The sequence below is a fragment of the Xenopus laevis genome, chromosome 1L, assembly GCF_017654675.1.
Source record: "Xenopus laevis strain J_2021 chromosome 1L, Xenopus_laevis_v10.1, whole genome shotgun sequence".
Classification (NCBI taxonomy): Eukaryota; Metazoa; Chordata; class Amphibia; order Anura; family Pipidae; genus Xenopus; species Xenopus laevis.
The window spans coordinates 122,819,808-122,836,948 of NC_054371.1; the positions used below are offsets into that span (position 1 = coordinate 122,819,808).

At 39.9% G+C, this 17,141-nt stretch overlaps 1 protein-coding gene across 1 annotated transcript in view; it reads left to right on the plus strand.

Moving 5' to 3' along the window:
- sugp1.L (SURP and G-patch domain containing 1 L homeolog) overlaps window positions 1-14,827 on the plus strand; it is a 28,091-nt gene extending 13,264 nt beyond the window's left edge. The window contains exons 5-14 of the mRNA XM_018256904.2: window positions 36-159; window positions 1,871-1,974; window positions 2,997-3,108; window positions 8,060-8,370; window positions 9,581-9,687; window positions 11,582-11,759; window positions 11,913-12,019; window positions 12,337-12,482; window positions 13,277-13,406; window positions 14,549-14,827. Coding sequence (XP_018112393.1) covers window positions 36-159; window positions 1,871-1,974; window positions 2,997-3,108; window positions 8,060-8,370; window positions 9,581-9,687; window positions 11,582-11,759; window positions 11,913-12,019; window positions 12,337-12,482; window positions 13,277-13,406; window positions 14,549-14,575 — 1,346 coding nt within the window. The 3' untranslated portion in view covers window positions 14,576-14,827. The remainder of the gene's footprint in view (window positions 1-35; window positions 160-1,870; window positions 1,975-2,996; window positions 3,109-8,059; window positions 8,371-9,580; window positions 9,688-11,581; window positions 11,760-11,912; window positions 12,020-12,336; window positions 12,483-13,276; window positions 13,407-14,548) is intronic.
- Window positions 14,828-17,141: the final 2,314 nt, after the last annotated feature.

Genomic DNA, 17,141 nt, shown 5'->3' on the forward strand with positions numbered 1-17,141 from the left:
TGAATTGAATCCCAGTACTGACAGCCTCCTTAAAGTTTCACCCCCAGAGGACTCGGAAATTCGAAAAGTTGTGGAGAAGTTAGCCCGCTTTGTAGCAGAAGGGGGACGAGAGCTGGAAAAAATTGCAAAGGAGGATTATAAAGACAACCCAGTTTTTGGGTAAGTTAGCAGTTAATGATATGTAGCCTGAGTTCTAGCTGAATTTTTAGTTCTTCAGACTTTAGAATAATGTTATGAACATTACATTTAAACTTGATTAACTTTGAATGAAGGTTTTTTTTCATTTAGTGAATATTTGCACCACCATCTATGTATGAAGCAGCTTATTTTTGCCCTTAGCTATTTAGCATTATACTATTCAATTTTATAGTGGTATTTTTAAAAATATAGGATGAGGAATTGTACAAAGATAGTGCTTACATTACATTTTATGTATAGGATGAATGCTGTCCTGCTCTTTTATCAGAAACAATCATAACTGTGACCCTGTATTGCTGTAAAGAGCTGGGCAGCTGCCATCTTGACCCACTGCTTCCATTTTCTGCTTGGATCCTTTAATTTAAAAAAAAAACGACAGGGAATTATGTTATTCTTTAAACGTGGCAGAATCTAAAGATGCTGTTTAGGATGGATATCCAAGTCTCCATAACACAGCAACGTTTTGGCTATATAAGACAGTAGTAACTATAATAAGGTGACCAATGAAATCCATTGATGCACAGCACTTGTATATCCTCTTGTGGAGAGTCATCTAACAGCCACCCCCAATGTTAAAAACTGAAAGTTTTATATGCTTGCCATTTATCTTTGGCTTTACTTCTGTTAGGAAATGAACAAAAACATTTTCAAGATCATAAAGGTCTATTTATGGATAATATACCGTATATACTCGAGTATAAGCCGAGTTTTTCAGCACCAAAAATGTGCTGAAAAACTGTACCTCGGCTTATACTCGGGTCAGTACGCAAAACTGAAAGGCTGCGCTTCAGGCGAACAAATGGTGTGTAAATGGAGCAATATGGAGGCTTTAAATGAGACGGAAAGGCTGGAGACACTTGGGGGTGCCAAACGTTAGGCACCCCCAAGTGATTGTAGCGATTTACTATAGGAGTGAGCAGCACGGAGAAAGTTACCGGTACTTCCGTCTTCACGCAGCTGCGCATGCGCATTAGAACGAAAAGCCGAACTTTAACTGTAAAGTCGGCTTTTTTGTTCAAATGCGCATGCGCCAGTACAGGGAAATGCGCAGCTGCGCGAAGACAGAAGTACCGTAGCTTTCTCCGTGGTGCTCACTCCTATAGGTCCTGGGGTTTTGGTAAGTCGCTACAATCACTTGGGGGTGCCTAACGTTCCTTCTCATTTAAAGCCTCCATTTTGTGCTGGAGCTGTGTACCATGCCTATGGTAATGACTGCTGCCCCTGTATGTCGCTACAATCACTTGGGGGTGCCTAACGTTTGGCACCCCCAAGTGTCTCCAGCCGTTCCTTCTCATTTAAAGCCTCCATTTTGTGCTGGAGCTGTGTACCATGCCTAATTACTGCTGCCCCTGTATGGCACACACTATCTCTTCACTGATGGATATACATAGCTAGACTGAGGCACCATAAATATGTGTTATGTGTGTGTACAAGAGACTTCAACCCATTCTCCATTGCTGACAAACTGCCTTGGCTTAGACTTGTGAAATGTACCAGTTTTCTTTAACCCACTCACCCTCGGCTTATACTCGAGTCAATACATTTTCCCAGTTTTCGTAGGTAAAATTAGGTACCTCGGCTTATACTCGGGTCGGCTTATACACGAGTATATACGGTAGCTTGTATTTTCAAATCTTAAGAAAAATAAAGATTCTCTACTCTGCTCTTACAGATTTCTTCATGATACAAACAGCCGGGAGTTCCTCTATTACAGAAAGAAGCTGGCAGAGTATAAAAAGGAAAGCAAAGACTCACAAAAAGAGACAACCAACAATGGTATGATCCTAATGACATAAATTAAAACAGCAATATAGAGTTTTGCACTTCCAAGTGTGTTAGGTTCTGAAATATGGTTTAGTGCAAACTTCACTAATATGGTTACCTGCATCTCAAGTCTCAGGTGGCAGTGGCGTAACTACCCAGCACCAGACTTCCCCTGAAAACAAATCTTCGGAGGTCTCCAGCTCACACGCATCCCCTACCCAGCTATTTCTATTTCCACAGTATGCCCACCCAAGATGGGCTTCGGGTTAAATGAACAGGTCACACAATTGCAGGCCATCAGGGCAAGGACTGCTTCAACAAGCAGATTGTCATTTTGCATGATGAACCTTCAGGTTAACTTTTAGTATCTTATAGAATAGCTTATTCCCTGCAACTTTTAAATTGGTCTTCATTTTTTTATGTTTTTTTGAATTATTTTACTTCTTTTTCTGACTCTTTCCAGCTTTCAAATGGTGATCACTGGCCTCAGCAGCCAAAAACTTTGCTCTGTGAGGCTACAATTTTATTGTTGTTGTTACTTTTTATTATTTATATTTAGGCTATTTTCTATTTATATTCCTGATTGTTTTTCAAACCAATGCCTAGTTACTAGGTTAAATTGGACCCTAGATACCAGATAGCTGCCAAAATTGCTGAAACTGGAGAGCTGCTAAACAGAAAGCTAAATAATTCTAAAACTGCAAACTGTCTTAGAATAGCACTCTACATGATAGGTGAACAACACCTTTGACAGAGAAATTCTGACTGATCTGCTTGTAAATCGTAATACATTCACTTGTGATCCTCTGTTAATGCCCAGAAAATGGCCACAGACAAAAAACAATAGTTACATTAGTCGACAGGCTATAGTTACATTTGTCGACAGGCTATCATTATTCTGCCAAGAAAAACAGAACATTCAAGCTTTTAGATACATATATAAGCATACTGAGTATTTACAAACCTGTCCATATGTTTGCTCCTTTATGTGTGAATGTTGGTTTCAGAAATCATTTCCTGTTTGTGATTCATAGATGATCAAGAAGCCAAGATGTTTGCAGAGAAACTAGCCAGATTTGTGGCAGATGGGGGTCCTGAGGTAGAAGCAATTGCTTTGCAGAACAACAGAGAAAATCCTGCCTTCAGGTACCTATGGAAAACTGAAAAAGTGCCACAAATTGCTACTTAACAAGGCATATAGCATAAGTGAAACCTTCTGTTATATTGTTGGCAATAATGAATAATATATGGTTTATAAAATTTATAATGGGCCCTTTGTTTGAACTCCCTATAGATCTGCTTCAGTCTCTGTCCATGTTTCAAATGGGGGGAGGGTGTCCTAACTGCCAGAAGCACTGTAGGAGGGAGACAGCCAATCACAGACCCACAGTTACACAAATAAAGACAGATCTCAGTTCCCTATCAAGTCAGTGTAGCTGGTGATTGGGACTAGTAGGGTTTTTGCAGATATTTTCAATAAGTCAACCTGAAACATGACTTTTTATGCACATTTTTTGTTTAAGGTAACTTTTTGTTGATTTAATAACATACATTCAGCCAAGACCATTACAGTTCAGGAAGTGTAGTAAGTGGGGGAAAAAAACGGTAAGCTATACATCAGCATATTATTTGCCTTGGCAATCAAACTCCTAGCAATACTGATTAGGAACTGAAACACCATTAAAGGACTGACTTTTCAAACAGTGGTTGAGAAAGTCTCATTATTCGCAGATGACCTCTTAATATACCTGGCTGATGCAAGAGGCTCACTGAAAGCCCTCCTACAAGCAGTTAATCAATTTGGCCACTTCTCAAGACTGCTTATTAATTGGGACAAGTCTCTCCTCTACTCCCTGAACAGTCATCACCCCCCCACCAATACCACCCCGCTTAAATGGGTACCCTCTTTCAAATATCTGGGCATAATGATACACCCTGATCTGGATTAATATGTAATCCTTATCCTAGCCCCCATTATCTCCTCACTCGCAATACAATTGGGCCAAGTTTACCTCTGACACTGGGTTTGTATAAAAATCTTTAAAATTATAAATCTCCCCAAATTCTTATATGTTCTACACAATGCTCCATTGTACCAGCAAGAAAATTTAGAGATATTAACAAAATCCTCGCTCCCTTCCTATGGAACAGCAAGCGACCCCGAGTATCTCTGAACAAACTGGTTGTGTCCTATAAAGCTGGGGGACTGGCACTCCCAGATCTCCAAAGATACTATATGTATATCTCAACTGTACTACCTCCACTGGTGCTCCTCCCAGATCCCTATAATCCTAATATGGCTCTCCAGGCCCTACTTCTGGGATCCTTGGAAGGTTTTAAAAACTTTCAACCCTTGGCATTAACTCTTAAACTACACAACATATCTCCCCCACTACTATCACCTAGGCTTACCTTTTGGGTCAACTCATACGTCCCACTCTTCAGACAGCTCCAAGACTTCACATATTGGCCAACCCACGGTCTGAAATATCTAGGATATCTCCTTATAGACTCCACCTCCCTTACATACGATAAATCTCTTAAATGCCAAGATGATAATTCACATTGTTATAGGTATTTCCAGCTCCGTCACGCATTTCGGGCAAAATTCACCACTTTGACTCCACACATACGTATCCTAACCATAGAACATACCCTGCATACACCTGATATCCCTAAACTTGTTTCAAAATTATACCAAACCATACTAGCCACAGGCTCCAAGTCTTTCAAGATATCAAAAGCCCATTGGCTAATAGATATTCCTCAACTGGGAGGAAGCCATCAACAACAGCTATAACTACCTAATCTCAAGAGACAGGATGGTCCAATACAGGATAATTTACCAACTGTATATAACCCCAACCAAGTTGCATGCCATGGGAAGACAACCTGACCCCTCTTGTCCCCGATGCAATACCTCCCCAGCAAACTTCTACGACATGATGTGGTCCTGCCCCCCAATAACAAGGTATTGCATCAAAATTCTCAGGGTACTAACTGAGCATTTTGACTTCCCAACAATTGTCTCTCCTCTTATATGCCTCCTGGGCGTTCTAGACAAAATTGTAATGTCAAAATATGCTAAAAATAGTTACTGCTCATTACTATTCTATGCAAGGAAAAACATAGCCATGCACAGGATGGGGCCCCCGACCGCCAATGGTTAAGACTTGGAAACAATTGGTTCACAAGGCTACGCCCCTAATAAAACTGACCTATGAAGCCAGAGGGACGCAGTCCAAATACAAAAAAAGCTGGAACACATGGTGTAAGGTGGATCAAAACTAAAAATTCACCCTAGTTTTGCCAATGGTTCCATACTGTATTGAAATAATTTTTAAAATATATAAAAAATATCAAAAAAGTCCTTGTAGTTCTTTGTTTGGTCCGACTCTTATAAAACTCATTCCCCCTCGAGTGTACATTGTATAAAAAAGACCAGAATAAAGAGAGTCAGTGCCAAAAGCTCAGGAGATTGAGTACGCTGTAAATCAGGCAGTGGGCAAAGGATGGAAGAGAGAGAGGAAAACATAGTGTAGTAAGTTTCTCAATGTTCTAGATCTACAACCTCACACACTCTCACATTCTAGGTTAAAATTCACACTTTTATTGCACCATGTGTTCGTAGTTGATGGGTACTCACAAATGTTTAAGGTTAATCCTGCACGTATCAGTTACAACAGGGCTGTCCAACTGGCAGCATGCGGCCCGCGACCCACTTTATGTGGCCCTCCACAAAGTCTGTCTGCTGTGTCTGTTTACCATTTGTAAAATTTAAAAGGTATCACTACAGAGATTAACTGTCCCCTGCATTGTTTAAACCTCAAATTCACACTGTAATCACCTGTATTGTTCACACTTGTGACACCTCTATTGTTCACACTTGTGAAACCTCTATTGTTCACACCCTAAAGACCTGTATTGTTCACACCTGAGACCCAGACTGAAACTGCCCACGTTGTTCACCTGTTCACACCTTATTCAAAATGCTAATGGGGCACCAGCACTGTATGTAGTACATTTTAGAGTGGTCCTGCTTTTCCTGTCTCCTGCTCTGTTCTGTTTTCCCTATGCTCCCTGTGTGTGTCATACTTTGCCTGCTCTTTGCACCCTGTGTTTTCCATACTCTGCCTGCTCTATGATCCCTATGGAACATAAGCCTGGTATTTGTTCTGGGGGTTTGTTAGTAACATAGTAAGTAAGATTAAAAAAAAGACACACGTCCATCAAGTTCAACCTCTTTTTTTTTTTTTTTTTTTTTTTTTAAATCTGCCTAACTGTCAGTTGATCCAGAGGAAGGCAAAAAACCCATCTGAAGCTTCACCAATTTGCCTCAGAGGGGGAAAAAATTCCTTTCTGACTCCAAAATGGCAATCGGACTATCGCATTTGAAAATTATTCTTAGGGGCCCCTAAGGTGTTTAATCATAGGCTGGGGTACTGTATTATACACAGAGGAGGAGGAGGCATATGGATTTACGGGTATGTCTTAATAGGACTTAACTTTTTTCAAATACGAGTGACATCCTTGCCAGGGCAGGCACAAGGTAGTTTGGCACCCTAGGCAAGAGTTTCATTCAGCGCCCCCTGTCCTGCATTACCAATTACCTCCTTACAATGATGGTTTTTAAATAAAGAAAGCAAGAAAATGTACAACACTTTTTCATTCATATTACTGCCCCCTGTACCTGTACCAGCAAACCCAGCAGCCATCCATAACACAGCCGTACCTGTGGCAGCAGCCATTTATCATACTGTCCCTCCGTACCTGTACCAGCAAGCCCAGCAGCCATCCATCATACAGCCCTCCCGCAGCGATCATATTGCCCCCAAGTATTTATGTACCTGTGCCAGCGCCCAGCAGCAAAAGCAAACATATGGCCCCCGGCCCAAATCTGTACCACCAAACAGGCCGCCAGCTCTCTGCCTCTCTCTGCCACCCGAACGCATCAGTGATGTCATTGGCGCGTATACACACGTCGCACTGCCGCATTGCACAGAAGGAGCTATTACTTGCTGGCAAGAGGGAGAAGGTGAAGGAGGGGGATTCCACTTGACTGAGTGACCATGCTTACTGAAACAAATTATTAAATAAACTCTTGAAAAAATTTTTTAAAAAAAACCCCCATTAAAAGTGCGCCCCTCAATGATGGCGTCCTAGACAGCTGCCTACTCTGCCTACCCCTAGTTCCGGCCCTGATCCCTGCAGCGAGCACCAACCATCTGTTTTTTTGGTGTACTATTAATGTGGACATGGTCTTGCGGTAACATGGGTGTGGTTTAAAGTGGGTGTGGTCTAAAAACAGGGAGTGGCTAACACAGGCTTCCATTATCGGCCATAAATTGTATCCAAAGATATATGTCCCAAGGCTTTTCATTAGTTAAAACAAAATTTATTTAAGTTGCATTAAAATTACGATACCTACTGACCCCTCATGGCCCACCTTGCACGTTTCGTACCCTGCGGCATTTAGTCATAGGTGTCCATTATTGGCCCTCCACCATGTAGATTAGAATAATTACGGCCCTCTGTACCATATAAATTGGACAGCACTGAATTACAGTATATCAAAGTTATATGTATATATTAATGTATCGAGACCCCTTTTGTGTTTGCCAGCATACAGATGATCTGGGTTAAGCTTTTTTTTACCACGACCAGCGTTGTCTTTAAACCGCGTGTATCCTATTCGGCTCTTGTGGATGGCATCAGACACCTTGCCTTACGCGTTTCACCGAGCTTCGACTTCTTCAGAGGCTTTGGACCAAAGCCTCTGAGGAAGTCCGGATGAGCCGTATGCTGGCAAACACAAAGGGGGACTTGATACATTTATTTTAAAGCCACAAATATGAGTGCAATTTTAAATAATTTTTTATTCAATAAAAAGATCTACACTATTTCTGTGCTCCGTGTCTTTCAAATAGTGAGAACTAATGTATATGGAAACTTGTTTTGCCAAATGTTTCCACAGTGTTTTGTTGAAATTAACAATCATTTTATAATACACTGTTTGTCTTTAGCAATTAGGCAATACTGTTTGTTTATACATGAATATTTTATAAACGTTATTTGTTTTTTACATCTAAATATGCAGATTTTTGTATGACCAAAATAGCAAAGGGTTTAAGTGGTATAAACTTAAATTGGAGGAATTTAGACGAGCCAAGCAGCATTCATCTGATCCTCCAGCAGCAACAACATTCAAACATAAATTAACCCCAGAGACCAGCAACCCTGCACCCCCATCAACCTCTTCCCAGGCTCCCACAGTCTCTGAGATTACAAACACAGAGCAAACAGCAGTGAAAAGAAAACGCAAGAGCCGCTGGGGTCCAGAAGAGGACAAAGTGGATGTGCCACCTGCGACTGTTTCCACAGATCCTCCTGATACCAGCCTTTTAACTGGTAAAGCTCTAGTTGTACCTGTTGTATTTTTTGTAAAATCTAGTGCTAGCATTTTTGATAGCCTAAATAACAGCGTGTCACATTAGTACATTTTGATCATTGTTGCAAATTACCTTTAATTCTATAAAAAAAATGTACCTTTAAATAAATGGGATTGTTCATCTAATCTTAGGCAATTTACTGTGTTAAGGATTGTTTGGATTGTCTGTCAAAACAATGCAGACAATTAGGGGCACATTTACTTAGCTCGAGTGTAGGATTAGAAGGAAAAAACGTTGAATTTCAAAGTTTTTTTTGGCTACTTCGACCTTCGACTACGACTTCGAATTGAGCGATTCGAACTAAAAATCGTTTGACTATTCAACCATTCGATAGTCGAAGTACTGTATCTTTAAAAAAAAACGTTGCCACCTAAAACCTACCGAGCACCAATGTTAGCCTATGGGGGACCTTCCCCATAAGCTTTCTAAGCTTTTTTTGATTGAAGGAAAATCGTTCGTTTGATGAATTAAAATCCTTCGAATTGTTCGATTCGAAGGATTTAATCGTTCGATCAAACGATTTTTCCTTCGATCAAACGAAATGCGGTAAATTCTTCGACTTTGATATTCGAAGTCGAGGATTTTACTTTGACGATGGAATATCGAAGGTTAATTAACCCTCGATATTCGACCAATAGTAAATGTGCCCCTTAGTCATCAGTGCAGTGACTCACAGCAAACAATTGACACTTGGTAATATGATTGGTTGATATGAGTAAAAGCACATACATATGTTAGTAAACTACAATTGTGTTCAGATTACTATAATGCAGCGCTGTCCAGCGATCTTTCTTACCTTTTCCAGGTGTCCTTAGACATATACTGTAGAAACATTTCCCTACAGGTGGGCAACAACATGGAAACAATGTTTATAACAGGGACTATCATTTATTAGATTTGGAACAGCTAGCTGTGAAAAGGAGCATTAGTCCTACACCCTACTACAAATCCCTAGACAAGCTGTGCTTTAGTTAAGATGCACAGCTTTACATGGTATAAAGATTTTCTTGGTTATACTGACTGATCCATGGCCTGCTTAGTATCTCTGTACCTTACATAGCAACCTAGTCCAACCTTCTGTACTATAGAAGTAAAATCCAGTAGCTTTGTTCTGTTTACTGTGATTAGCTCTGGATTGGAAATATCAACTTCATTTTCATGCTCTACAGCTCAGGATCTAAAGGGCCTTGGGTATGAGAAGGGGAAGCCAGTAGGACTTGTAGGAGTAACTGAACTCTCTGATGCGCAGAAAAAGCAGCTGAAGGAGCAGCAGGAGGTAGGAATTCTGATGTTAGAATGTGACATAAATCTTTAAAGGGGCACTGCACCTACAGTTAGGTCCATAAATATTTGGGCAGAGACAACTTTTTTTTTCTAATTTTGTTTCTGTACATTGCCACAATGAATTTTAAATGAAACCACTCAGATGCAGTTGAACTGCAGACTTTCAGATTTAATTCAGTGGGTTGAACAAAAAGATTGCATATAAATGTGAGAAACTAAAGCCTTTTTTTAACACAATCACTTCATTTTAGGGTCTCAAAAAAAATTGGACAATCGACTCAAAGGCTATTTCATGGGCAGATGTGGTCAATTCCTTCATTATGTCATTATCAATGAAGCAGATAAGAGCCCTGGAGTTGATTTGAGGGGGGGAGGTGCTTGTATGTTTAAGATTTTGCTGTGAACAAACAACATGTGGTCAAAGGAGCTCTCCATGCAGGTGAAACAAGCCATCCTTAAGCTGCAAAAACAGAAAAAACCATCCGAGAAATTGCTACAATATTAGGAGTGGCAAAATTTACAGTTTGGTGCATCCTGGGAAAGAAAAAGAAAGCTCTGGTGAACTCAGCAACGCAAAAAGACCTGGACATCCACGGAAGACAACAGTGGTGGATGATCACAGAATCTTTTTTTATGGTTAAGAGAAACCCCTTCACAACAGCCAAACAAGTAAACAACACTCTCCAGGAGGTAGGTGTATCGATATCCAAGTCTACCATAAAGAGAAGACTGTGAACGTAAATACAGAGGGTGCACTGCAAGGTGCAAGTTACTCATAAGCATCAAGAATAGAAAGGCTAGATTAGACTAAAAAACATCGAAAAAAGCCAGCACAGTTCTGGAAAAACATTCTTTGGACAGATGAAACCAACATCAACCTCTACCGGAATGATGGCAAGAAAAAAGTATGGAGAGGGCGTGAAACAGCTCATGATCCAAAGCATACCACATCATCTATAAAACATGGCGGAGGCAGTGTGATGGCTTGGGCGTGCTTGGCTGCCAGTGGCACTGGGACACTAGTGTTTATCCATGATGTGACACAGGACAGAAGCAGCTGAATGAATTCTGAGGTCATCAGAGACACTGTCTGATCAAATCCAGCTAAATGCAGTCAAATTGATTGGGAGGCGTTTCATAATACAGATGGACAATGACCCAAACATACAGCCAAAGCGACCCAGGAGTTTATAAAGCAAAGAAGTGAAATATTCTTGAAAGGCCAAGTCAGTCATCTGATCTGAACCCAATTGAGCATGCATTTCACTTGTTGAAGACTAAACTTCTACAGAAAGTAGAAAGGCCCACAGGCCCACTGAAAGCTGCTGCAGTAAAGGCCTGGCAGAGCATTAAAAAGGAGGAAACTGAGAATCGGGTGATGTCCATGAGTTCAATACTTCAGGCTGTCATTGCCAGCAAAGGGGTTTTCAACCAAGTATTAGAAATGAACATTTTATTTTCAGTTTTTTAATTTGTCCATTTACTTTAGAGCCCCTGAAATGAAGTGATTGTGTTAAAAAAAGGCTTTAGTTCCTCACATTTTTATGCAATCTTTTTGTTGAACCCACCGAATTAAAGCTACAAGTCTGCAGTTCAACTGCATCTGAGTTGTTCCATTTATAATTCATTGTGGTTATGTACAGAACCAAAATTAGAAAAAAGTTCTGTCCAAATATTTATGGGCCTAACTGTAAGTAATGTTTCCTTTGTATTTGTCTATTTAAAATATTAAGAGGGAAATCTATAATAATTTTCCTTTGGCTTTTTCCTGTAGAGTTTTTGAAGTAGTTACAAAGTCTTTTTTGCAATTGTCTGTCTGAAGATGCAACTATCTCAGGCTGGCCACAAATTTTTTTTTTTTTTGCCTTCTTTGTTTCCTTGCTCAGATGCAGCAAATGTACGACATGATCATGACACACAAGCGAGCTATGCAGGAGGTGCAGCTCATGTGGGAAAAGGCTATCAGACAGCACCAGCATGAGTATGATAGTGACGAAGAAGTTGATAATGAGCTTGGGACGTGGGAGCATCAGCTGCGTTGCATGGAAATGGACAAAACCAGGGGTGAGTGATGGGACTGCTCATTTCTTTCTTTTTTTTTTTTCCTGAAGAATAAAATGTTCTTGGTGACTGGTGTCACTTTAATATACAATGCTGATTTAGACAGTTTAAAATTTTATGAGGCTATTATTTTCTGTTTTTCTTTCTTACTGATAGAGTGGGCAGAGCAGCTGACAGAAATGGGACGTGGAAAGCATTTCATTGGAGATTTTCTGCCACCAGACGAGCTAGAAAAGTTCATGGAAACATTTAAAGCTCTAAAGGTAAAACGTTATGCTGGACATAGTCAAGCTAACATTTGCTGAATGCAGAGGACTTCTTGTATTTGTATAAATTTTGTGGTCACAGCCTCAGTGCACCCCCACTTAATGTTTTAAAAAGAAATCCAAAACATGCTCACTAATTATAGAATTCAGTTCTTTATTAAGTCCCAGGCGTTTCCAAACTGCTGCACTTACAGCCTCTGCAATTTAATTCCATGTTAGTCAGATATGTAACTTGTAAATCCGTTTTTGTTGGTTATTTGTGAATAATGTTTGCTACAATTACATCAGTCTGCTATCTTCTAACACCACTTTAGGAGGGTCGTGAGCCAGACTATTCTGAGTACAAGGAATTTAAATTGACAGTGGAAAACATTGGATATCAGATGCTTATGAAAATGGGGTGGAAGGAAGGAGATGGCCTGGGGACAGAAGGTCAAGGAATCAAGAACCCAGTTAACAAGTAAGTTTTAATTTTTACAGTTCACAATGTGGGTTATAGCAGTTCAATGATATTACCATATCATTCCACTAGAGGTCATTGTCAGATACTGTAGCAACCTTTTATATAGGACCTTGCAAATATCATACACTAAAATAGTTCACTTTTTACCTGATAACATGTTGTATGTAGTGTTTTTATTTTCAAAGCACTTTTACTCAAAGGTAGTTTTTTGTCTTATGCTTTTTGCATAATTATTGAAACACCATTACCATTTGGCAATAGCAAATTTACATCTTTTGGGTTTATGTATGTTCCGGCTTTGTGCATTTGGCCAAAATATCTCCCCAAAACTCTTCCAGGCAGATCTACTCTAGGTTGCTCAGCTAGTTGTATAAAACTTCATCACATGAATTTTGTAAATAGTGCCACAGGACTAGGCACATAAATGATAGCCAACATAAGTCTGCAGGCTATTTCTTGAGGTATGGTGCCATCTAGATTATTCTTTTTCTTCAGCGACCTGTTTTCCTCTTTGGCAAAGCTCTCTAATTGAGAACAGCTTTGCATGTCTCTGCCCAGTATTAGATCTGTATCATAAAGGGGAATCCTTTATACTGTTTGAAAACTTTGGGTCTGTAGAGCTCACTCACCTGGCATTCAATCATATTTCACTACAAGGTATGGCCCAAATATATATATTTAATGAGTTATCCATAAGCCAGCTGCATTAAGTTGTGATTTTTACGGAATGTGTGAAAAGTACCAATGTGAACTCGCATAATGTATTTTTCGTTCCCCAACCTTGTCCTTAGGGGTTCTACAGCAGTTGATGGTGCAGGTTTTGGCATTGATCGCCCTGCAGAGTTAAATAAAGGTGACGATGAATTTGATGCATTTCGTAAAAGAATGATGCTTGCATACCGTTTCAGGCCCAATCCACTGGTATGTAACACAACTCTCATTTGTTCCTGTGTATAATACTATTACTGTGGCAAGCTATATGTTATCACCACACACAGCCCAGCAATGTCTTACATGCACATTTATATTTGTATGCCTAATTATAGTGGACATGGCCATACATATAAAGAGATGTAGGCTACCATTACAGAAAGGCTTTAGTAGAATATTAAGGGATTAAAACAAATTAGGAGGCTATTCTGAATGACCCTGCTGAGCTAAAATAAAAAAAACTGGGATAAAGATTGCTTTAAGGGCCTTGTAACACAATGACGCGATGATGCACCCAATAATACGTGTCCCTTTGCAGTAGTTGTAATGGGTAAAACACATTACATACATCGATCCTGAGTATGCTAACCTTGATTATGCTAATTTATAAGACCCCTAATTAGTTACACATGTGCCATATGAATGGCTTTACCCCTGAAAACCATGTATACAGTGAAACCTCAATTACAACCCCTGATTTTACCTTTTCCCTCATTTTAAATTGTTTTTGGTGGTCCCACCTATGTATTATACATAATACAGTTCCCTGATTTAACATTTTCCTGGATTTTACACCATTTTTTGTGGTCCTATGAAAAACATAAAATGGGTGTTCTAAGCATTTTTTGTTTTTTCTGGAGTCCTTGCTGGCTAATTCTTATATGTGCTTGTTCAGGCACTAGCTGAATACACTCATTGTTAAAACTGTCATTAATACAATAGTATAAAGGCTTATAAATAGATACCCCATATACATTCCCAATGGGAAATACTGGTTCCAGCTAGTATATGAGACCATATTTTTTCACTGGTGGAAACAAGGAAGCACTATACAAAATGCCATTTTCCCATCTATATGATAAAGGCATGTTAAGGGGACTCTTGAATTAGTTCACCCTCACAAGGAAGAATGTAAATGGGAAGTTTTATCAGGGAAACTGGTATTGAGAATATAAAATTGGACAAAGCGATATAGCCCAGGTAGCACAGACAGAAAATGCTAAGAAAACCTTAAATATAAAGCTTTTTATTTCTAAAGAAGAAAGACATTGTCATACATACATATGTTCACATGGTAGTTTCTAACATTTATAGACCTATTGATAATGAAAAAAATTGATCTCTGTTTTCAGAATAACCCCAGGCGTCCTTATTACTGAAGGTTTGGTACAAACTGCCTCTTAATGAACTGTGATCTCAGCAGAAGTCTCACCACCTTCCTGTCTGGAAACAAAAGTGTTACTTTAAGTTACTGGCTAAAAGCACATTTCTGTCTGATAGTATGTAAGGACTCTTGTCTGCTGCATTAGTTAAAACCCATAGCAACCACATGTACCTTTTGCAATCCCTTACAATTAACACAGATTAACAGTCACAGAAAGACTACTTAATAAATCTTTTTAGTTCAAAAACTGTGTCTGTTCAGTCATTTCTTGAAAGATCGTATATTTTGGATCAAACCTACAGTTCAATTTTCTACAAGGGCATCCAACCAGGGTTCCCATATTTTCTCGAATTTCCCGGGTGTTCCCCTAGCATTGTAATGTTAGGATTATTTGATTAAAATGTAGTCTATGGGAGATGTCTTCCAGTAATTTACAGCTTTCTGGATAATGAATTTCCGGGTAACTGATCCCATACCTGTACTATATAAACAGTTGAATACCTTGCCTATGGTTTCTTGGACTGTGTTACCTTGTGATTAATATGGGCATTGGATGGCTAGAACTGACGAACAATAAATGCGGGCATTTAAACCTATATGGTTAAAATTGGCACCCATTAAAGGGAATGTCAACCCAAAAAAATGTATTTTTCTAATGAGAAAACCTAAATCTAAGCAACTTCAGTTTGTCCCTTTCTATTCTCTGCCCTGGTAGCTGAAACAATGTAAGACAAGGCAGCTGATTAACAGACCTGTGTTTGCTGAGGCACTACGACTTTTGCAACATTGTTTAAAACCAGGAGTTAGACTAATGCTGCTTTCAATAGCAATTGTTTTTACATACAACTTTGGAAAAAAAAAAAATATTTTGGGGATAGACAATGAAGGCAACACAGAGAGAACATGGGAGAAAAAAGGAAGAACGATGTTTATAGCCATAGCTGCAGTGACAAACGCAAAGAGGAAAAAAAAGAAGGAAAAAGAAAGTTAGGTAGAAGGCTCTTAAAAAAGGAGAAGCAAGAAAAACACCCCAAAGCAAAGAAGACATCAAAGCATATGTAAAGATCGGCAATGGGCCTTTACAGTTGAGATTCTGTTATTCTGCATTTAGAATGTTCTCTAATGTTCATGTGTGCAACCAAGATTTAGAAAGGCAATAAGAGTAACGTAGGCTGGTACATTTTTAAAGGAGAAGGAAAGGCTTTGTGCACTTGGGGGTGCCAAATGTTAGGCAGTGAGCACCTCTTCCGGTGTCTTCTTTCTTCAAATTTCCCAGGGCAAACGCATGCGAAGTTGAACGAAATAGCTGACTTTTTAGTTAAAACTCGGCTTTTCATTCTGCTGCGCACAAAAGAAAGAGTAAGGCGGAAGAGGATCGCTCACGTGGTGCTCACTGGTATAACCCCAGGCCGGTGCAGTTTTCTGCTGCGTTAATAACAACACGCTCCTGTGCAGGAGGGACAAAAAGCCCTTTCACTGTGCAATAAATTAGCTATGCATCCAGAACTGCTTGGATTACTAGTACAGATACAGCTTTAAGATGCAGACCCAAAAATCCTAATGAATGTCATCTGTGGATTTTAGCAAGACATGAAGAGCTCATTTCTTCTATGAAGTGTGGCACCTCAAGATACATCATGCCTGAATTCCAGTTGGAGCAGCCAAACCACTTCTTCATATACAGAATAGTGATGTGTGGGTCGAGAAAACCTCGGGCTGCACCTGACCCTAACCCTACCCACGAGAACCTGCACCTGCTGTGAGCTCCTATTTATATCCCCGCCCCACTGTGACATCAGAGAAGGTGCGTGGCACACCATGCATGTATATAAAAGGGAGTGCGTCCGGCGGAATTGGGGCACTAGGAGTTTGCCCGCGACATGCAAACTTTGTGCAGCAGTCAGTCCAGACATCACTAATACAGACTTTTCTCGCATTCTCAGGCCAGAAAGTCGACCCCAAACTATTGGTCCCACCAGGCTCCATTATCAGCCCTATTTGTTTCTGCTGTCTTCTGCATCTGGCCTTACCCTGTTTATTTGCCTAACCTCGGTCATTACCAACAGCCACCAGTTTGTATTTCTGGACTGTACTATCAAACTTTTGGCTCTGGCTTAGTTGTTAGACCACCATCATTTTGGTCCCAGTAATTGGTCATCATAACCTGCCTCTTAAGTTCAACATCCCTCTGCTTTTTTCATCTCCACTGCATCTGGCTAATTCCACCCCTGTGGCACTTCATTATCCCCCTTTTATAAATCATTTAGCACTCACTTTGACAAGGCACTGCCCTGGCCTTATCATCAGCTGCTAATTTGATACAATTGTATTAGCCCTTGCCTCTATCCATTTCCATTGGTCGCTATTTTTGTTTATTACCATCTGCCTCTATATCTTTTAAATGATCTTTAGCATTGCCTCCAGTCTGTAGCTCTATCTATCTTGCCATGTTGATCTATGGCCCTTGGAATGTCTTGTATGTGCTGTCCCCCAGCACTTACTTTTTCCTGTGACAGAGGGTCTTGAGGAGTTCCTAGTGCAGACAGCACAATTACGATTGT